Source organism: Mustela putorius, unplaced genomic scaffold (genome assembly GCF_011764305.1).
Source record: "Mustela putorius furo isolate JIRA1106 unplaced genomic scaffold, ASM1176430v1.1 tig00003834_pilon_pilon_pilon, whole genome shotgun sequence".
Classification (NCBI taxonomy): domain Eukaryota; kingdom Metazoa; phylum Chordata; class Mammalia; order Carnivora; family Mustelidae; genus Mustela; species Mustela putorius.
Window position 1 is genome coordinate 85,186,284 of NW_025421987.1, and position 21,262 is coordinate 85,207,545.

The 21,262-nt window shown below is 51.0% G+C and overlaps 2 protein-coding genes across 7 annotated transcripts; both read left to right on the forward strand.

Moving 5' to 3' along the window:
• Nucleotides 1–1,646: 1,646 nt before the first annotated feature.
• AP2M1 (adaptor related protein complex 2 subunit mu 1) lies at nt 1,647–10,830 on the forward strand. 3 transcript variants are annotated; one of them, XM_004745120.3, is made up of 12 exons: nt 1,647–1,779; nt 3,817–3,933; nt 5,792–6,057; nt 6,804–6,886; nt 7,294–7,299; nt 7,503–7,638; nt 7,731–7,872; nt 8,373–8,492; nt 8,598–8,733; nt 8,825–8,922; nt 9,426–9,537; nt 10,205–10,830. In XM_004745120.3, the coding sequence occupies exons 2-12, from the start codon at nt 3,860–3,862 to the stop codon at nt 10,337–10,339; spliced, it is 1,308 nt and encodes a 435-aa protein (XP_004745177.1). In that variant the 5' UTR covers nt 1,647–1,779; nt 3,817–3,859; the 3' UTR covers nt 10,340–10,830. The 3 variants fall into 3 exon arrangements, with proteins under 3 accessions (XP_004745177.1, XP_004745178.1, XP_044944619.1); XM_004745121.3 differs by lacking the exon at nt 7,294–7,299; XM_045088684.1 differs by lacking the exon at nt 3,817–3,933 and having other exon boundaries at nt 1,665–1,779.
• Nucleotides 10,831–13,124: 2,294 nt separating this feature from the next.
• Nucleotides 13,125–20,552, forward strand: ABCF3 (ATP binding cassette subfamily F member 3). 4 transcript variants are annotated; one of them, XM_045088685.1, is made up of 21 exons: nt 13,125–13,285; nt 13,515–13,662; nt 13,803–13,882; nt 14,384–14,430; nt 14,621–14,718; nt 14,819–14,941; nt 15,109–15,375; nt 15,692–15,772; nt 15,859–15,918; nt 16,017–16,073; nt 16,184–16,206; nt 16,310–16,365; nt 16,481–16,681; nt 16,779–16,855; nt 18,383–18,427; nt 18,506–18,638; nt 19,197–19,285; nt 19,379–19,470; nt 19,656–19,788; nt 19,881–20,006; nt 20,094–20,237. In XM_045088685.1, the coding sequence occupies exons 1-21, from the start codon at nt 13,213–13,215 to the stop codon at nt 20,101–20,103; spliced, it is 2,019 nt and encodes a 672-aa protein (XP_044944620.1). In that variant the 5' UTR covers nt 13,125–13,212; the 3' UTR covers nt 20,104–20,237. The 4 variants fall into 4 exon arrangements, with proteins under 4 accessions (XP_044944620.1, XP_004745179.1, XP_044944622.1 ...); XM_004745122.3 differs by having other exon boundaries at nt 13,130–13,285; nt 19,919–20,006; nt 20,094–20,552; XM_045088687.1 differs by lacking the exons at nt 13,515–13,662; nt 13,803–13,882; nt 14,384–14,430; nt 14,621–14,718; nt 14,819–14,941 and having other exon boundaries at nt 13,181–13,285; nt 19,919–20,006; nt 20,094–20,552.
• The last annotated feature ends 710 nt before the right edge of the window (nt 20,553–21,262 follow it).

The window sequence follows — 21,262 nt, forward strand, 5'->3', positions numbered from 1 at the left end:
AATATGGTTCTTGCTCTCCCGTCTGCCTCTACTCTAATTCACAGGAGCATGGGATTTGGAGTCAGTTTGTTCTGGGTTTGAATTCCAGCTCTGCTACTTTTTGGTTTCATGATAAGAGAGTTATTTAATCTCTCTGAGCCTCAATTCCCTCATATGTAAAATGATGATAATAATACCTACCTCACAGGGTTGTTGTGAGGATTTAAATTAGATATTGTACGAAAAGTGCCTAGCACAGTGCCTGGCACACAGTAGAATAGGTGCTCAATAAATGGTAGCTATTATTATTATTATCATTATTATTATTATTATTTACTCTAAATTGGTAGGTTATTACTGAAGATAAAGCTTTTGGGAAGGTAGCAGTGAAGCTTTGAATGCTGGTTCAAGAATTAGAAATGCCCATATTCAATCACTTAATGGATTCACACTGTGACCACCATTTGAAGGAGAGCAGATCCCCATCCTGCCACATCCTGGCTTGTAGCAGGAGGATGCTGGGACAGTAGGGTTTGCGACCAGGTTTGCCCTTTTTTGCCCTTCCTCCCATGATAGGCTCAGCAGCAGTGAAGGCAGCAGGGCATCTCTCCCTACAGAAAGAGCTAACAGATTTTCTTTAGGTCCTGCAAAAGTCAACTAGGCCTTTCATGTCTGAGGGTTTGCTCTGTCTCTTCTTCTCAGCTTGGATGTGTAGATTAACTCTTCATCAGAGAAGGGATTTCAAATTCTGTATCCAGTTAAGTTAAACCTGCCAACGGTGGGCACCTGGGTGGCTCAGTCAGTTAAGCATCTGCCTTCAGCTCAGATCATGATCCCAGGTTCCTGGGATTGAGTCCTGCGTGGGGCTCCCTGCTCAGTGGGGAGTCTGCTTCTCCCTCTACCCTTCCCTCCTGCTTATGCTTTCTCTCTCTCCCTCTCAATAAATAAATAAAACCTTTAAAAAATAAATAAGAGTAAATAAATAAACTTGCCAACGGTTTTTAAAGCAACATATATGCTGTCACTAGAAGACACACAGGTCCTGGACTCCAGAAGTCACATACGTATAAATAGCTGGGATAGAACAGACATTCTTGAAAAGATTCGGCTAGTTTCTTACAAGTATTTGCCTCCTCACTCCCTGCCCTTTTACTTGGGTAATGATCCCTGGGAAAGGGCTCATGTCTGGAACAAGTATTTGATGAAAAACTTGAGAGAATCAGAGGTGGTGGTAGAAAGCAGGAAATTCAGTACAAACATTTCTGCCAAGTCGTGTGTGTGTGTGTAAAGTGAGCACAGCCAGTCCTCGGACTCCTGAGACAGAAAAGGCCTGCAGCAATCTAAGGCTTATTAACAGATGGGCTTCAACAAATGGCATTAATCCTCTGAAGCTGTCTTAAACACTGAAATAGGACCAGGATGGATTGCAGACTACAATTCCCAGAATGCTCAGCGGAGAAAATAAAGTCAGTGGAGCAGCGTATGATGGGATCTGTATTTCGTGAAAGGCTGGATAAAGCCCCTCCTATCCCTACTCACAGCACTCCTACCCGCCGAAGCCTGTCGGTAGTTGTAGTTTTACTGAACATAGGAAGCTTAAAATTGCTAAGAGAAGGTCGAAGGGCCTGACGGGATATGTAGTCGGCGCGTCCGCCGGACGCGCACGCGCAACTATGTTCGGGGCGGGGCCGCGGCACTGCGGTGAAAGCCGAGGCAGCGGGCTGGCGAGCAGGGGGCGGGCGGACATCTTGGGATCCGGAGAGTGGCCCGGCGGGCCGAGCAGGGGGCCGCGGACACCAGGTAAGCTCCGGATCTGGCCAAGGGTGAGAGAGAACGCCTACCTCGCTGCCCAGCTTTGCCCTTCCTTGCGCTGCGCTACGCGGAAAGCTGCCCACACCAGGGAGTGGCTTCAGCCTTCAGATCGAGAGGGAGCTGACGGCGGGGCGGGGGCGCCCGGGGCGCGGTTGCGGGACGGGCAAGGAGCGGCGCCCTCCACCTGACCCGTCCGGCGCCTCCCGGGAGAGAGAGACTTACTGGAATCCTCTCAGAGCGGGGACGCTGTACGGCGCCCCCTTACCCGGGATCGTGACAACCCTCCTGTTCCTTTGCGCTTCTCCTCTCAGAGCAAGGACAATTCCCCGTCCCCTAGGACAGTGACACCCCCTTGTGTCGCCTCCCTGGACTGTGACAGGCTTCCCACCCTGCGGCATCCCCTCCCCCCCAGTTGAGTGACACCCCGCGGCTCTTCTTCCTCAGGCCTGTGACAGCCCCCGCACCCCCGTGGAGCCATTTTTTTTCCCGCGATGTCTTCCTCCCCAGGGAGAAAAGCCCACCATCCGCTCATGCCTCTACGCTTGAACCCCAAAGCAGGTTACGCAGCCCCAACTTTCCCTTATTCACCACTGTCAGGCTCTCCCTGCTGTTTTTCCTCTTCAAAGGCTTGACCTTTGCCACACGGGAAACTCCTTCGTCCAGATGTAACGCTGCCCCACCCCCCACCCCAGGCCTCTGCTGCTGCAGCCTCACCTGAAGTAGACCGCCCGGCTGTTTCTACCAGTCTTTCCCTTTAACTCAGGATTCCCTTCTTGTCCCGGGCCCCACCTCTGCTCCTGTGGTGCTCTGAGGTCCCTACCACTTGATACCTGTGAACTTGCTTCTTTGCCCAGGGCTCTACCTCCATTTTGCATTTCTTCTCTCAGCCTCTTTGGGCCAAGGGGTAAAATGTATCTACCACCACCTTGAGAGCCTCTCACTGAGTTTTGGAGACCCTGATGGCCACAGTAATTGGTTTTATTTTCCAGTTTAGAAAAGTCTGCTAAACTCTCTCTGCCCTGTAAAATTAATACCAGAGCTAATTCAGGAAATCTAGAATTAAATTAACCTTTTTTCTCCTTGCAAACACTTTGAGTTAGTTTGACCCAAATAATTTGGATAATTCACGTATTCCACTCCTTGCTTGTAGGTACTCGGGCCAGAAATGAGTTATGTCATGGGTCTGGAATCATAGAATTTCAGCTGGGTTGATCTCTTGGTTTTATGAATCCTGTACCCCTACCCCCAATTTTTATTGCATTTGGGAGCTGAGAGGGATCCTCCCTTTTTGAAAGGGAGGTGGTTAAAAATAACTAATAAGCTTGGGTCATTGAAGTGTAGCCTGCCAGGGCTGGGCCTTTCTGCTCTGCTCTTTTGCCTGCTTATCTGACTGCCTGGGATTGGTTGGAGCCACACTCCTGGGTTGGAGTCAGGGCCTAAGGCCTCCGTTCTCTCCTCCCCACGCCCTGCACACCCTTTCCTGGAATGTTTAGACTTCTGTGAATTAGAGAGCCGCAGGTTCAGGCCCTGCCATCTTCTCAGAAGGGTAGTGGAGCCTGAGAGACCGGGTACTCCTAAACCGTGCCTGGGGGCCCCAGGCCTGAACCAAGTGGAGTAATTCCTACCGCCATTCCTGCAGCCTCAGGCAGGCCTTCACAGTGACTCACCGGCTAGAATCTGAGTGAGAGTCTGCACAGGAAGGGGCCAAAAAGGATCCGTGCTGAGCTCAGCACTGTGAAGGGTGGGGGAGGCTACTCTTTGGGCTCAGCCCCAGAAAAGGGAAGATCAAAATGGCCTTAGAATCCTGGGCCCAAGTCCCTCTCCATTTCTTTTCTCCTTTCCAGTGTCAGATAAACAGGAACTGGAGCCTGGCTAAGGGGAGGGGCATGCCTGGGGAGGACTTCAGGGTCACTTACTGGAGGGTTGAGTCAGGAGAAAAAGCCCAGCTGGTGAACTGCACAGCCCCACAGGGGATGTTGGCCGAGGTTCTCAGGCCTTCCCTTACCCTGCCTCCGCCTGTCTTAGGTCTGTTCTCAGAGCGATGGGCCTTGGAGACTGAGCTGCCGCCATGATTGGAGGCTTATTCATCTATAATCACAAGGGGGAGGTGCTCATCTCCCGGGTCTACCGAGATGACATCGGGTGAGTCCCCTGGCTGAACCAGCTGTGCCCCCACCCTTCATCCCTCCTTCCTAGCATGCAAGAGCAGGTCTGTTCCTACCAGAGTCTTGACTTGGGCCACCCCACCCCTTGCTGCATCCTAGAAGCTCCGCTAATACAGCCTGGTTCCCATTAAGTCTGGTGGTATTGGCCTGGCAATAGGCGGGACCTGTGGAATTGTGTGGCCTCCACAGTCTTAGGAACTCCTGCCCTTCCTGCCTTCTGTTTCCCTTAGTGACAGACCTAGTTGCTGGAGATGAGTGCTTTTGCCTTGGCAAATTAATTCCTCCTTTGAGGGGATGGGAGATCTTTCTCCAGGGGGTAAAGTTAGTGGCCAGGCAAGTGGTACTAGTCCATATAAGTCTCAGAAGCCCTTCACATGGTGAGAGCCTTCACTGAATTCTTCTGAAAGCCTCTGCAGGCCGCCAGATCCGCTCCCACTCCCTTTCTTGGGAGGAGGCAGGCTGCTGACTCAGCTGTTTTCAATTCCTCTGGGCCACTTCTAGAAGAGAGGTTGTGAGCAAGCCTGAGGCACTCTCAGGGTCACTGAGGGATGGGCAGGGAGGCCATGCAGCCCTTTCTGGCCTATCAGTAGACCTGGAAGAGCTCCTTGTTCGGGGTCCCTCAGACCTTAACAAGGAGGCACAGACTGCCTTCTCATTCTGCCCCACCCTGCATGCCACTGTTCTTTCCTCAGTGAGGGGACATATCCTAGCCTCAGCAGCTCTAATGAAATTAGGCTCCTCTGGTTTGTGCTGCCCTGTTTTTCTTCCTTTAAGAGCTTAGGACAGATAGTTATAGAATGGGCATGCTGTAGTGCCCTAGCTCCTTGGCTCCCAGCTCTGTGGCTAATGGGCTGGCCTGGCCTTTGTGGCTATTTGTCTATTGGGTGGTGGTGGGCATGAACTAGAGTTGTGGTAGTACCTGGCTTCCCTGAACCTGGCTGGCTGTACCCATCTGCACCCTCTCCTGCCCTGGATGAACCTGCTTAAGCCAGGGCACATACTGTCTTGCATGCCTTGCTGTGCTTTCCGCTCCTTGCCTGTTGCTCGTCTGCTTCCACTCATGGTGTGTGCTGCCTGCCCCAGTGTGTTGTGTGTCTAATCCTCTCTCTCGTTGCTGCCACTCTCCTCTTCTTGCTGGCGTCATTTCTCTCATCCCATCTCATTGGCTGCCGTAGCAATAGGTAAGCAGCCTATCAAGCTGCCACCCAGGCACAGGTGGGTGGGGGGCCCTGCCCCCCATCATTGTTTTCTTCATCTGTTTTCATTCCCTGAACTCGTCCTGGAATTGGACCCTGGACAGGAATGAATGGCCCAGCTCCATGGCCCCTTAGTGCCTTTTCCTCAATTGATTAGAACCTTCTCTGAAGTCATGCTGGCTTTGTCTCACTTCTGCAAGAGCCAGGCCTCCCCACTGGTAGGATCACAAGTGGGAGAACTGAAGAAGGAGCAGGGTATCTTTCTAATTTGGGCCTGGAGCTTACTGAGAAACTAGAGAGGTGGCAGCTGGGAAATTGGGGCCAGGTCTGGGAGTCAGGAATATACCTCCTTAAGCCTAATGGACTTCACTTTATTAGTGGTATGCCTATCCTGTCATTCCCACCTGATTTCCCTAACTCTGGTGGCTTTCAGACACCAGCTCTGCTCTGGCCCTACTCCCGTGCTTCTGCTGGGAGCCACAAGGGCACTGCCCCAGCAGTTTAGGTGTTGGCTTCAGAGTACATGTCAGACTTAAGCAGTGAAGGTGTGGGGAAAGGTTGTTAACAGCTATGGTTAATGTCCCCACGGAGTGAGGTTTGATGGGGTGCTGAGCAGCCCCTGTGTACCCTTTTCCTCAGGAGGAATGCAGTGGATGCTTTTCGGGTCAATGTTATCCACGCCCGGCAGCAGGTGCGCAGCCCCGTCACCAACATCGCTCGCACCAGTTTCTTCCATGTTAAGCGGTCCAACATCTGGTTGGCAGCTGTCACCAAGCAGAATGTCAATGCTGCCATGGTCTTCGAATTCCTCTATAAGATGTGTGACGTAATGGCTGCCTACTTCGGCAAGATCAGCGAAGAGAACATCAAGAACAATTTTGTGCTCATATATGAGCTGCTGGATGGTGAGGCTGGCAGGGTGGTGGGCGTAGGGTGGGGATGGACCTGATGGGGCCTAGCCTGGAGGTAGGGAGCATGTGTGAGGTTCCCTCCAGTGTCCTGTGAACTTTATTTCCTGTCTGGTCTTTTGAGCCTTGAGGCGGCCAGTCTAAATTCAGCCTTAAAGGCTGCTTTGAAGTAGAACACAGAAATAGGCTAGTGAGTAGAGGTGGGGAAAGGGGGTGGGGGACCAAAAGATATTTCAGAGGGCTAGGAATCTAAGTGGGGGGCTTGGTAGCTGGGCGTCCTGCAGTTAAGCACATTTCCCTCTTACCTTTGTGGTTTGGGCCTTAGTTCACTGAGTGTCCTTCCAGCTTTCTGTCTCAACAGCTACCTCAGAGCCTGAAGGACAGTGAGATATTACTGACTTCTGGGGTTGCATTATCTCTGTTCCTCTGTAGGGTATGATTAAAGGGAGTCTTTCCATCTTCCCCAGAGTCTGTTTTCTAAGGTCTCAGTGCTTCTTGATCTCTCACGCACTAGCCATGAGATTCTTCTGATTTTCTCTGTGAAAAAAATCTGATGTTTTAAGTATGTTTTCTTATGGAGCACAAATCCCAGAGTAAATGCTACAAAGCCAGAGGACATTGCCGCAGATGATCCCATGGTCTTCTAGAGCTGTGCTGGCCAGATATGTCCTGGCCAGGGGAGGGACTGGACTGAAGGAGCCTTCAGTTTTTTCCAGGGGGTGATGGTTCCCTTCCTTTTGCAGAGATCCTGGATTTTGGCTATCCACAGAATTCAGAGACAGGCGCACTGAAAACCTTCATCACCCAGCAGGGTATCAAGAGCCAGGTACTCAGTGGGATAGCCACAGCAAGGGTGGGGCCCATCTACCTTGAGCTTCCCCCTCACAGCCTTGTCCCAGATGACTCAAGAGCCCGCCTCTGACAGGAAGTGCTGGCTTGAGCCCTCTACCGTGATTGCAGGCCTATTTTGCCTCATGTGGCCCTCCACCCTAGGAGTAGCCAACTCAGCATCCCTGTTACTGGGAATACACTTCAAGCAGTTTCCTTCTGCACTGGGGGAAGGAAGGGTGTGGGCTGCCCTGGAGGCCTGGTATTCCTCAGAAAGGGAGAGCGTGGGCCCTCCTCTGGGGTCCAGATCTTATATCTGCCTTCTCCTCCTTTTCTGCCTGCCTCTTCCCATCTGTGCTCCCCTACTGCTTCCTGTGGGCATCACATTGGCCCTTTGGCCTCCAGCATCAGGTAAGCAGTTCCCTCAGCTTCACCTTTACAGCTTTCTTCAGGCCCTGCCAAATGGAGCTCATGGGGATGATGAGTTATTGGCAGCATGGGGGCAAGGGAGGAAGGGAGTTTGGGTGAGAGTGGAGTGGGGATAGAGACAGACAGGGTCTTTGAAGGTGGAGGGGAATGAGGCCAATCGTGTTTTTCTCTGTCACCCCATGTAGACAAAGGAAGAGCAATCGCAGATCACCAGCCAGGTGACTGGGCAGATCGGCTGGCGGCGGGAGGGCATCAAGTACCGCCGGAATGAGCTCTTCTTGGACGTGCTGGAGAGTGTGAACCTCCTCATGTCCCCCCAGGGTGAGAGCCCGCTTGTGATGAGCCGGAGGGGCAGGGTCAGGGCAGCACTCTTGTCCTAACTCACATGTTCCCATGTGTCTGTCTGTCACCAGGGCAAGTGCTGAGCGCCCATGTGTCAGGCCGGGTGGTGATGAAGAGCTACCTGAGTGGCATGCCTGAGTGCAAGTTTGGGATGAACGACAAGATTGTCATTGAGAAGCAAGGCAAAGGCACAGCTGATGAAACCAGCAAGAGGTGCCTGAGCGGGATTGCTGGTGGGAGAGGGTGGACCTTCGAGGGCTGAGCAGGGCTTGGTCTATCACAGGTTCCTTCAAGATACCATTTCTGCAGTAATGCAGACTCCCTCTTCCCAAGGGTGTGCTTGCCTGGTTACTCTTGACATCTGTGCTTACAAGAGATGAGAAGATTGTCCTCATCCTACTTCAAGAGTAGACCCCTTTGTTTGATCCCCAGGGCTGAGACTCTTCTATACATATTGATGGCCTCCCATTGTGCCTGAAATCTCTGGGTCCCAAGCAACAGAGTTCTCCAGAGATGAGCTTGTAAAGCTCCCACTCTCCGTAAATCAGCACCAGGGACCCCTGAGTCAGAAAGCTGCATTCTGGTAGCTTTCCAGTCTGTAGTGCAGGCCTCATCCAGGATATGGCAGCCTTTGGGGGTGGGATAGTCTCCCAGCCAACCCTCTCCTGCCACTCTTCTGTACCAACGAGGAGACCTTCTGCCCCTGCTCGCAGTGGGAAGCAATCAATTGCCATCGATGACTGCACGTTCCACCAGTGTGTGCGACTCAGCAAGTTTGACTCTGAACGCAGCATCAGCTTCATCCCACCTGATGGAGAGTTTGAGCTAATGAGGTGCCACTGGGGTGTGAGGAGGCAGGGGGTGCTGCTGGCCAAGAGAAATGGGGGGAGGGAGGAGGACAGGCTCTGCTGTGCCAACCTTGCTCCCAACCCCTAAAGGTATCGTACCACCAAGGACATCATCCTTCCTTTCCGGGTGATCCCACTAGTGCGAGAAGTGGGACGCACCAAACTGGAGGTCAAGGTGGTCATCAAGTCCAATTTCAAGCCTTCATTACTGGCTCAGAAGATTGAGGTGAGAACAAGGGACTTGGGGAGGAAGCAGCACTGTCTCTGGGTATAAAAGCAGCTGATGTCAGGGCTTGACAGAGTTCCCTCACTTGTAGGTGAGGATCCCAACCCCACTGAACACAAGTGGGGTACAGGTGATCTGCATGAAGGGGAAGGCCAAGTACAAGGCCAGCGAGAACGCCATTGTGTGGAAGTGAGTCTCCTTCATGAGGCCGCTACAGGTCTCAAGATTCCTTGAACCCTCTTTTAAGTTTTACCTTCATTTTCTTGGGCGAGAGAGAGAATGAGTGTGTTGTGTGTGTGTGTGTTGGGCGGGGGGTGCCTATCTTTTTCCAGGAGCCTCTACTTATGCTGTCAGCCCCATACCTCTGTGTAAAAGTGTACACGCCCGCGTTTGAGTGCATGCATACATTTATCGGAATGCTTCCATGTTTTCCCCTGGAATATTTCTGTGAACTAGCAGGGGATAGCATGTTGTGTATTTAAGCTAAAACTGCAGCCCACAGTGCCAAAGGAGTAGCAGGCCCAAGGTTCCATTGCAAGTGCTTAGCAGGGTCTTCCCCATACTGTTTGTCCTGGCACCTCCCACATGCTCCTCAGTTTCCTTGTCCGTACCCCTCCAAAAAGGTACCCTCCACCTTAAAACTCCTCCAAGCTATCAGGGGCACTTGCTGCTTACTGCCCCTCTGTTCCCAGGATCAAGCGCATGGCAGGCATGAAGGAATCACAGATCAGCGCTGAGATTGAACTTCTGCCCACCAATGACAAGAAGAAATGGGCTCGACCCCCCATTTCCATGAACTTTGAGGTATGGCAAAGGAGAGGCCTTAGAGCCATGGCAGGGTGTGCTAAGAAAGATCTTAGGATTGTTTAGGTCAAATTCTGCACTTTACTACCTGCAGATGAGACCTAGGCAGGGGAAATGATTTAATTCATAGACCCATTCCTTCCCCCTTCAGGCCTCTTACTAGAAATTGCTATCCACACTGACAAAAATCTTTGACTTCTAAAGCTTGTCATAAAAACAATTTTTTGGAAAAATTTAGATGGAATGCCAAATAGGACAAAGTTTATCTACAGACAGGAGAATGGGCTGACTTTGCTTTATGCATGTTAGACATAAAATTTTCTCCACCTTATTTTTTAAGCCCATATTATTGAGCAGGATCAGTGTGTTCTACAGTGAGTCTTTGGTTGCTGCCACCTGCTGCTTAAAGGAATTAAATCAAGTTATCACAGGCAGGGCCTGATTTCAGACCTAAGTGGTTATTTTACGTTACTCTTGGATACGCTTTCTTCTTTAATAACCTCTTAAGAAGACCCTTCTTAAGCTTCCCCCAGCTTCTTTCAGGACCCCAATCATTCAGACACCTGTAGTAGAGATGAAGTAGGTAGGTCAAGGCTACAGAACTTCCTAGAGGAGAGTAGTTGTGAGAGGAAGACCACATCCCTAACTGGAGTTGTCCCTTACCCAGGTGCCATTCGCACCCTCTGGGCTCAAGGTGCGCTACTTGAAGGTGTTTGAACCGAAGCTGAACTACAGCGACCATGATGTCATCAAATGGGTGCGCTACATTGGCCGCAGTGGCATTTATGAGACCCGCTGCTAGCTGCCTAGTAGCAGCTAGCCTGCCTCCCCACCCGCCCTTTTCCGTGGGTCTGGGTGCCCTGGGCCACCATACTTCAGTGTCTCCTCCCTCCTGCTTTGCTGCCTTCCCTTTGCACCAGCCCCTGAGTCTAGGTCTGGACCAACTACATTGCGAGCGGGACTGGTGGAGCAGTCCCTGGGCTCCCTGGGCTCCCTGGGCTCCCTGGGCAGGGTGGTTTCTGGGGCTCCTACTCCACCATCCATCTGTCTGCCCTGGCCCATGCCAGGCTCTCTGTTCTCTGACCAAAGCCAGGTGGGCTCCCTTTCCTCCCCTCCCCTGTGGCCACATCTCTCTGGAGTGGGAGGGTTGGCTGCCCCTCACCTCGGAGCTCCCCCAAAGGCCAGTAACGGATCCCCAGCCCTCAATCCCTACTCTGCTTTGGGATAGTGTGAGCTTCATTTTGTACACGTGTGACTTTGTCCAGTTATAAACCCAATAAACTGTAGAGCGGAGTTGCTAAGTGTTAATGTGGAAGCTCAATGGGGAGGGGGACTGATGGGATTGCTCTTCCCAAACCTCATGCTGCCTGCATGAGTAGAATTTTATATTCTGAACTGTCTTAAGGCTTTTCTCTTGTGTTGTGCCGATTGTTGGGCCCTTCAAGGTTATCCAAGCCCTTATCCTGACTGGTATTACCCCAGGTCTCCTGTCTCCCCAAAACAGAACCTCAAGGGCAGGCAGCTCCACCTGATTCCAATTCCCTGAGTGTAGGGATTCTTTCCCTAGTTCAGTTTTAGCTTTAGGCAGGTATTTTCTATTAGCAGAGATTAAGCAAGGTTTACATTTGGATTTTCCCTCCATCCCAAGCAACTGACCTCAGTTCTCCTCTACCCAATTACCCAGGCTTCCCTGATAAAAGGGATTCTCTTTTCTGTAACCTCCCCTCTCCAAAGAATCTTGTGATGAGCTTGTCCTTGAGAGGAGTATTCCATACCTTGCTGGCGTGTTGGAGCAGATACAAACAAATTTGCCCTCATTATCTTTCCCTTGTTTGACTGCAGCCATTTTAAACTTAAAAAATCTATCAGAGAAAATTTCAAATACAAACAAGTATCAAAATATAATAAACTCACATGTCCTATCATTCATTCAACTTTAACAATTATCAACTCATGGCCAGTTCCTTAGTATTTCATGATTTGTGTTCACACTTAATCCAAGAGTCCTGTGGAATTTTTTACAACGTGTATCTGGATCTAAACAAGGTCCACTGTGGTCAGCGAATGCTATTTATTTATTTATTTGTTTGTTTATAGGAGAGTGGGGAAGAGCAGAGGGAGAGGGAGAGAATCTTAATCAGGCTCCTTACCCAGCATAGAGCACCATACAGGACTCGGTCTCATGACCATGATCACCACCTGAGATGAAATCAAGCGTCCAGCATTTAACCAACTGAGCCATTCAGGCACCCCTCACTTTTTTTTTTTTTTTTTAAGATTTTATTTATTTATTTGCCAGAGAGAGATCACAAACAGAGGAAATAACAGGCAGAGGGAGAGAAAGAAGCAGGCTCCTGCTGAGCAGAGAGCCCGATGTGGGACTCAATCCCTGGACCCTGGGACCATGACCTGAGCTGAAGGCAGAGGCTTAACCCTCTGAGCCACCCAGGAGCCCCACCCCTTGCTTTTTAAATCCTATAAACCACAGGTTCTCTCTCAGCTCTTGCAGTGTTGTCAAAGAAGCCAGTGTTGTCAAAGAAGTAGTTTACCTATCAAAATTCTTTCCATCTATTGCCTATAAAGTGTTTGTTAGATCTAGTAGCTTAGCTTTTCAAACTTTTTTTTTCTAAGTTTTACTTAAGTAGTTTCTACACCCAACGTGGGGCTCAAACTTGGGACCCTGAATATCAAGAGTTCCATCCATGCTCCTCTGATTGAGCCAGTCAGGTGCCCCAGCCTTTTTAACTAAATAGTTGGATTGATCCTTCTTAATGGCAAAAGGATAATGTGTCTTAGGTGAAGATCTTAGAGCTAGGTTGGAAGAATATTCACGTTAAACGTAAAGCAGTAACATCATTTGGGGAAAATTCCTAACTTCTAGAAGGAATCAGTGGAAGTAGCTTTATACACTCGTTTGCTGAGCTTCCTGGTGCAAAGAAGTCTGTTTTTGGTGTGTAGGTAGAGAATAAATAGCAGTGAATTTGCACTGGCTAACCTCATTTTCTAGCCCTTTGGTAGTGTCTTGTACCCTGGGGTGATGTTAGGATTGGGTGAGCACAATTCGCAGAGGTCCCCTGATCTGTCATAGATGAGAGAACGGAAGCTGGCCACCTGGCGAATACTAGAAGCCCATAGGCCCTGGGGACCAGAACAAAATCCATGGGTCTCAGAACTGTGCAGGGATCTTCTGAGAGCCCAAGGACCAAGCATGAGTCAGCAAAGTTCTCTCTCGGTGGCCACCAAAATGGACCCGGCTGGGCGTGCTGACACAGAAGCGCCTAAAGGAGCCCGAGTGCTTTATCAACCGCCCGTCTCTTGGGAGGTTCACACCCGCGCCCTGATAAGCCCCGAGCTGCCCTGCGCCCGCAGCAGATGCATCTCGGAACTCCAGCTCCCAGAAGACAGCGAGAACCGCACATGTGGCGAGTTTTTCAGCGGAAACGGCGTTGCGCAAGCGCAGAGAGAGAAGCTAGAGCGTAGGCTCTGAGCGGCGCCTGCGCACGGTTCCTCCAGCCCCGTTCACCCAGTCCACTGGGTTCCGGGCACTCCGCGCGTTTCTTACGTCACCATTACGCATGCGCTTTGGAAGAAGGGGTGAGCTTTTGGGAGACCGGCAGGAGGCGCGTCTTGGCTCTGGTCTAACGGCGCCTGCGCGGACGGGAGCCCGACTGGAACATGGCGACTTGCGCTGAAATCCTGCGGAGCGAGTTCCCCGAAATTGACGGACAGGTCTTCGACTACGTGACGGGTGAGTCGAACGGAATTTGCGCGCTGGGGAGGCCAAAATGAAAGTCACTGGGAGAAAGGCTAAGGGAGGGCAATGTCGGGGACCACTGCTAGGCCTCTCCTTTGCGTGACCTCTTGTCCCGAGGGCCGGTTAGGTCTGGAGCCCGGAGTGGGGCCGTGTTTCGGGGACTAAAACTGCTTGTATGTCTACCCTACCCGTTATCTTCCTCGACCTGCCACGCCCGGGCCAGGCGTCTTGCACAGCGGCAGCGCGGACTTCGAGTCTGTGGATGACCTGGTGGAAGCGGTGGGGGAACTGTTGCAGGAGGTGTCCGGGGACAGCAAGGATGACGCGGGCATCAGGGCTGTGTGCCAGCGCATGTACAACACTCTGCGCCTGTACGTGCCAGGGTAGGGGGATTCGTGGGGGCGATGGGAAGGCGGACGGTAAGGAGACAAGACGTAAGGGAAGAAGGTCTGATGGCCATAGAGGTTTTTCTTCAATTCCTAATTCTGCGCTTTCTGTTCCTACCCTCAAGGGATGAGCCACAGACCCAGGGAAACAGCCAGGTGCTACTAGACGCCCCCATCCAGTTGTCAAAGATAACAGAAAACTACGGTGAGAGAGGGAAGATTGAACTAGCTGCTCTCTGCCCTGTCTGAGCCTCCTCCCCCTCCCCCAGCCAGCCAGCCCCAGGAGCCCAAGACTCCTGGTACCTTTTCAAAAGAATGAGGATGTAGAAGCTAGTTGGTGTCTTTACTGAGGGCAGAAGAGGTCGTTGATGAAGGGAATGGGGTTGGAGAGTTTTCCAAGCTCTTAGGTAGGGTAGGAATCTTATGGACCTTGGAGCTGGACAGACTTAGGTTTACTTACCAATTCTGTGGCTTTTTAATCAACTGTGTGAGCTTGTAGGAGTTGCTTATCTGCCTCAGTCTCTGTATTCTTAATCTGGGAATTGTTTTTGTTTTTGGTTGAAATATGGGGAGGATGATAGCTATTTCTGAAATTGTAAGGTTTTCCTTTAAATGTTTTTGTCTGTGTCTGGTTCATATTAGTTACTCAAAATGTTAGTTTCCCTTCCATCAGGGAGAAGGTGACTGCTTTTCTTATCGCTTACAGACTGTGGCACCAAACTTCCAGGACTGCTAAAGAGGGAACAGTCCTCGGTGAGGAGAAGGAAAAAAGGGAGGGGCCATGTCTATAGTGGGGGTAGAAATTGACTGTCTAAATATTGGAGGATTTTTCTGGGGGTTTCTGATTATGTCTTTCACTGAAAGGGTAACTTAAGATGTTCTTTCTGGGGCTCCTTTCTGAGCCTACCAGCCTAGGCTGAAATGGTTGTGTTTGCACCTTTAGACTGTGAATGCAAAGAAGCTAGAGAAGGCTGAGGCTCGACTGAAGGCAAAGCAGGAGAAGCGCTCAGAGAAGGACACACTCAAGACCAGCACTCCTCTGTGAGTTTAGCAAGAAGTGCTGAGAAGAGAACAGAGCAGTCTGTATTGGGATGGAAGGGTGGCTTGGAGTGCTAAAAGCCATCGTTTCTCTCTTTGAAAGAGTCTTGGAAGAGGCATCAGCCAGCCAGGCAGGCAGCAGAAAGGAGAGTCGGTTGGAATCATCTGGCAAGAACAAATCGTATGATGTGCGAATTGAGAACTTTGATGTATCTTTTGGCGATAGGTGAGGGAGTGGCCGTGGGGAGGGGTGATGCTTTTCTTTTTCCAGTTAAAGGAGAATTTGGACAGATGAAATGGGGCTTAAAATAACATTGTTTTTTTTGTGGCTAAATTTGTTGTATACCTGTCTCTAGAGCAGCACCCTTTGTGTTCTTCCTCCTACCCCTGCAGGGTACTGCTGGCTGGAGCAGATGTGAACCTGGCATGGGGCCGCCGCTATGGGCTGGTGGGTCGAAATGGGCTGGGGAAGACGACACTCCTGAAGATGTTGGCCACTCGGAGCCTGCGAGTTCCAGCCCACATTTCCCTGCTGCACGTGGAGCAGGAGGTTGCTGGAGACGACACCCCTGCCCTGCAGAGTGTGCTAGAAAGTGACACCGTGAGGGAAGACCTTCTGCAGAGGGAGCGGGAGCTCAGCGCCCAGATTGCCACTGGCAGGTAAGGGCTACAGATGGAGAATGACCGGCAGCCACGGTTCTTTAGAGAGTGCCCATCATAGTGCCACAGTCTGTAACTGGCACTCTCATCCTAATGATCAGCAGAGCTTAGAACCTGACACTGTGGAGCTATAACGCCCTGTTCCTTCCACACTGCCCACTGCCCTCACTGACTTGAGCAGGTGTTTTCTGTAGTGCATTCCTGTCCTGGCAACAAGGCAGTGAGCAGCCTGCTCTCCAGCTGCATAGAGTACAGGGCATTCCACCTAGAATGCCCCCATTCGGGCTGAGTGCCCTTCCTCCCATTCCCACTCCAGGGCAGAGGGCTCAGAAGCTGCACAGTTGGCGGAAGTATATGCCAAACTGGAGGAGATTGAGGCTGACAAGGCACCTGCCAGGTATTTAAAATTCCCCTTCCCTCCTTTAGATTTCCTTTCCCTTCTGTCACCTGTTTCAAGCTGTTCTAAAATTTCTTCACTTCTAGGGCATCAGTCATTCTTGCTGGGCTTGGCTTTACCCCTAAAATGCAGCAGCAGCCCACCCGGTGAGTGGCCCTTGCCATTCTTGGCTGTCAGCACTGTTGACGCTGCCTCTGCCTCTCTTGGTAAATATCTACCCCTGATGTGATCTCTGTTCCTTTAGGGAGTTCTCAGGTGGCTGGAGGATGAGACTGGCCCTGGCCCGGGCTCTGTTTGCTAGGTGAGTCTCTGGGGCCTGTGTACAGATACTGTGGAGGATGGGGCTTGGCTCATGGGAGGTCATGAGCTGCTGACCTAAAACCTTAAGGGTTACATTCTTCTTTTCTATAGGCCAGATCTTCTGCTGTTAGATGGTGAGTTTGAAAGGGGGAACCCTGACTTTGGGGTAGGGATAGATGGCAACATCCAAGTTCTGTAGCTCTTCAATCCCAAATATGTCCTCCCCCATCTTTCCAGAACCCACAAACATGCTGGATGTAAGGGCCATCCTGTGGCTGGAGAATTACCTGCAAGTGAGTGCCTACAGATGTTAGAGTAGGTCCAGGGGAGGTCTGCCTCTAAGACACTTGGGGGGTTGGAAGCTGACTGCTCTCCCAAACTGGGTCTGCCATCCTATGACTCCCTCAGACATGGCCCTCTACAATCCTGGTCGTCTCCCACGACCGAAACTTCCTGAATGCCATAGCCACAGACATCATCCACCTGCACAGCCAGCGACTAGATGGATACCGGGGAGACTTTGAGACCTTCATCAAGAGCAAGCAAGAGCGGCTGCTTAACCAGCAGCGGGAGTATGAGGCACAGCAGCAGTATCGCCAGCATATCCAGGTGTGGGGACAGGCAGGGCTGGGGGCCCCATCCCATGGGTGTCAGAGTCTGTAGGAGTGAGGGAACCTGACCAGTGCCTACACTCATGTCCCCACAGGTTTTCATTGACCGATTTCGCTACAATGCCAACAGAGCCTCTCAAGTGCAGAGTAAACTTAAAATGCTGGAGAAGCTGTGAGTACAGTGCCCTTGACCGGGCCGTGACTCCTAGTCTCTTAATTTCTGCCCTCATTTTGCCGGCCACCCCTTGCCCTCCCATTCTAGGTCTCCCCTTTTCTAGAAACCAGCCTTAGTCTACTCTCCAACAGGAAAACAGAGCATTTTACATTGCTGTTGGGAATTAGTCTTGCTCTCCATAAAATTAGGCAACCCCTAATTTATTTTCTCTAATCTGTTTGCTTATCCTGGACATTTCATATAAATGGAATCCTATAATGTGATGTTTTGTGTCTGGCTTATTTCACCTATCATAGTGTTGGTGAGGTTCTTTCATGCTGTAGCGTGTATCCGTACTTTGTTTTTACGGTCAGGTAATATTTCATTGGAAGGACGTACAGCATTTTGTCCATTGCCTCTTTAGTCAAGAGATATTGGAAGTTTCCTCTTTCTTGGCTCTTATGACTAATAGTGCTCTGAACATTTGTGTACAAGTTTATATATGGACCTGTGTTTTCTGTTTTCTGGGGTATGTACCTTGGAGTGGAATTGCTAGGCTACAAGATAATTCTATGTTTATTTATTTATTTTTTTTAAGATTTTTATTTGTTTGACAGACAGAGATCACAAGTAGGCAGAGAGGCAGGCAGAGAGAGAGCAAGAAGCAGGCTCCCTGGGGCGCCTGGGTGGCTCAGTGGGTTAAGCCGCTGCCTTCGGCTCAGGTCATGATCTCCGGGTCCTGGGATCGAGTCCTGCATCGGGCTCTCTGCTCAGCAGGGAGCCTGCTTCCTCCTCTCTCTCTCTGCCTGCCTCTCTGCCTACTTGTGATTTCTCTCTGTCAAATAAATAAATAAAATCTTTAACAAAAAAAAAAAGAAGAAGCAGAAGAAGCAGGCTCCCTGCAGAGCAGAGAGCCTGATGTGGGGCTCGATCCCAGGACCCTGGGATCATGACCTGAGCTGAAAGCAGAGGCTTTAACCCACTGAGCCACCCAGGCGCCCCTATGTTTAACTTTTTGAGGAACTACCAAACTGTTCTCTAAAGCAGCCGGACCATTTTGGATTTCTCCCAGCAATGTACGCGGGTTCCAATTTCTCCATATCCTTGCCAACACTTATTATCTGTCTTTTTAATTTTAGCCAGCCTAGTGGGTGTGAGTGATATTTTACTGTAGTTTTGATTTGCATTTCTTTAATGACTAATGATGTGGAACACTGGGGGCTTAATCTGAAATCAACCTTTCTAGAGGTGCTGGTGTGGGGAGCACAGGGAGGGGAGTCTAAAATCAAAAGCACATAAGTTTTTGTGACATTGAAATACTTATCACGGTGTCTTAACTGGTAGGCCAAAAACCTACAGAAAGGATAACCCTATTTTTCAATATATAGTGAACTAGAAGAAGGTACTCTAAAATAAGAATATAGTCTGGATGGTGGGAGTACAAGCTTTTTCTAAGTTTTCTTTGAACATACATTACTTGTGTAGTAAGAACAAATACAGTTAGTTTTTAAAGCCATAAATCTAGTCTGCCCCCTCTCTCCTCAGACCAGAGCTGAAACCTGTGGACAAGGAGTTGGAGGTGGTGATGAAGTGAGTGCTGGGCCGAGAAACTGGTGGGGAGCTCGTGTTTCTGGCTGCTCCCATGTTCCTTACCACCTCCTCCTGCAGGTTCCCGGATGGGTTTGAGAAGTTCTCACCGCCAATTCTGCAACTAGATGAGGTGGATTTCTACTATGATCCTAAGCATGTCATCTTCAGCCGCCTCTCCGTCTCTGCTGATCTCGAGTCCCGCATTTGTGTGGTATGGTTGCTGTTCCTCTGTTCCGAGAGCTGAGACTCTCCCACCCCAGCACGTGGTATGGATTGACCCAGGTCCTCCGGCGGCAAAGGGAAGTGGTATGCAGGAGCAGGAGTTGGCCTGGGCCAAGGACTTTGCTCTACTTCCCTGCTCTACTTCCTGCAGAGCTAGAAAGCCTGGCTGGTGGTACTTAAAGAATACGTAGAGCAAGAGTTTATCTTCCTAGTCTCAGATCTGAGTTTCCTCAGACCATGGAGCAAGGAGGAGATAGCATGGGCTTCAGGGTCAGATATCCAGTCTTGATTCTGCCGAGTGGTAGCTCAATTACTGCATGGAGATAGCAGCTGCCTTACTTGGTTCTTGGGAGGGTTAAACCCCGTGCTCTTAGTAGGTATTCAGCTGTCAGTTTCCTTTACGACTTTACTAGTTCCTTCATTTATATAGATCCTTAATATTATTTTATTGGTTGTTGAAGGAGTCATTGGTCAGAACCAATGCTCATCTTTGCTTCTGTGTTCTGCCCATGACAACTCTTCAGCATTCTCGTGGTTCTTTTGACAGGTTGGGGAGAACGGGGCTGGGAAGTCTACCATGCTGAAGCTGCTCATGGGGGACCTGGCACCTGTTCGGGGCATCAGACATGCTCACAGGTAAAGCCCCCCAGTCCCCAGTGACTCTGTAGCTGCACTCCTTTATGGGCATTGCCTTCCACCCTGTCTTTCCACCTTTGTTTCTGCCTGTAGGAATCTGAAGATTGGCTACTTCAGCCAGCACCATGTGGAGCAGCTGGACCTGAATGTCAGCGCAGTGGAACTGCTGGCCCGCAGGTTTCCCGGTACTGTAGGGACTCTAGTGGAGGAAAGAGGGGACCCCTACAGCTAGGCCTGCCTTGGGGTGGGGTGCTGAGCAGCGAGCCCTGAGTCTAGGTATAAGGACATGGGCATTGAGGTAAGGCTGAGGGGAGGGTGATGGGAGGGAGTCAGCTCAAGAACCCACTTGATGGCGTGAGGCCTGTTCCAGGGCGGCCTGAGGAGGAGTATCGTCACCAGCTCGGCCGGTATGGCATCTCTGGAGAACTGGCCGTGCGCCCTGTTGCCAGCTTGTCCGGAGGCCAGAAGAGCCGGGTAGCCTTTGCTCAGATGACCATGCCCTGGTGAGCTCTGGCCTTCTCTTCTCCTCTCCCCGTCTCGCGTAGTGGAAAATGTTTGTCTTGTCTCCATATCGGGGAGTTCATTTTCTCCCAAGCCCCGTAACTGCCTGCCTCCCTGGGCACTGCCTTCCAGCCCCAACTTCTACATTCTGGATGAGCCGACGAACCACCTGGATATGGAGACGATTGAGGCTCTGGGCCGTGCTCTCAACAATTTCAGGGTGAGTGTGCCTTCAGGCTGCCCACCTCTCCCCAGGCTTCAGCACCACTAAGGTGCCCCTGAGTGCCCCCGGCCTTGTGTCTTTCAGGGCGGCGTGATTTTGGTGTCCCACGACGAGCGCTTCATCCGGCTGGTGTGCCGGGAGTTGTGGGTGTGCGAAGGCGGTGGCGTCACCCGGGTCGAGGGGGGGTTTGACCAGTACCGCGCCCTTCTCCAGGAACAGTTCCGCCGTGAGGGCTTCCTCTAGGGCCACAGGCTGTGAGGACTGTGCCCGGGACATGGACTGGACTCTCAGACCCCTGGGCCACCATGTAGGCGACCATCTCCAGGCCACGGACTTCCCCCAGCTTTGGGGACAGCCTTATTTCCGAATCTCCTTTTGACTGGAGCATCCTCTGCTCAACCCAGGGAGCCCCATCTAAGTGTCTGTGAGGACTGGGCTTCAAGGGAAAGGGCAAGAGGTGCCCTCTGGTTATAGATCTGCCCTACTGCCCCAGCTCTTACTGGGCCCCAAGTGGCTGCTGTGTAAATTAAATCTGCCCCTGCATCTCCCTGGCCTCGTGTGTGCTGCTCCCCGGCAGGGCTGCAGCGCTTCTCCGCTGGGGGCTGGGGTCTCTGGGGTTTGGGGTGTTTGTAACACTTGTATCAGTCATGCAGATGAAGCCCATGGCAGCACGAGTCTTGTCTCTGGAAGAAAAGGAGACGTCATTAAAGCCGCCAGGGCTCCAAGGTCGCCTGCCTGACATCCGGTGGGCCGAGCTGGTGGAATGAAGGATAACATGGTACATCTCTGGGCTGCTGGTTGCCGCAGCCCAGGCACAGTCTTAGCTGAAGGCTTGCTTTCTGCTGCCTCAGCCCCACACCTCATGGGAATGAACTGATGCTGTAACCTGACAAATCATGGTTTGTCAGTTGCTTAGTCCAGTGGTCTCTGATGTAGGCTCCCCCTGCTTCTCTGGTCTAGACCCTTAGATGGAGCTGAAGAGAAACCAAGAAACTGTCTTTGTCCCCATTTTGCTTGGGTGATTTCATGTTGTTTATTTTCCCTCAAACCATGTAGAAGGGGCCTGGGAAGTAAGAGAATTGAGAATGGGGTCGAATGGGAAGAAACAGCACTTTGTCTTTCAATGAAGCGATCTCAGAGAGATGTTTAACAGAGGTTGTATGACATAAATACTGTTTCTTGAGGAGTTAGCTGCTCTCTATAAGTGTTGGAAGACACTAAAATAGGAACTTTGGGTTCCCAAGAGATAATGG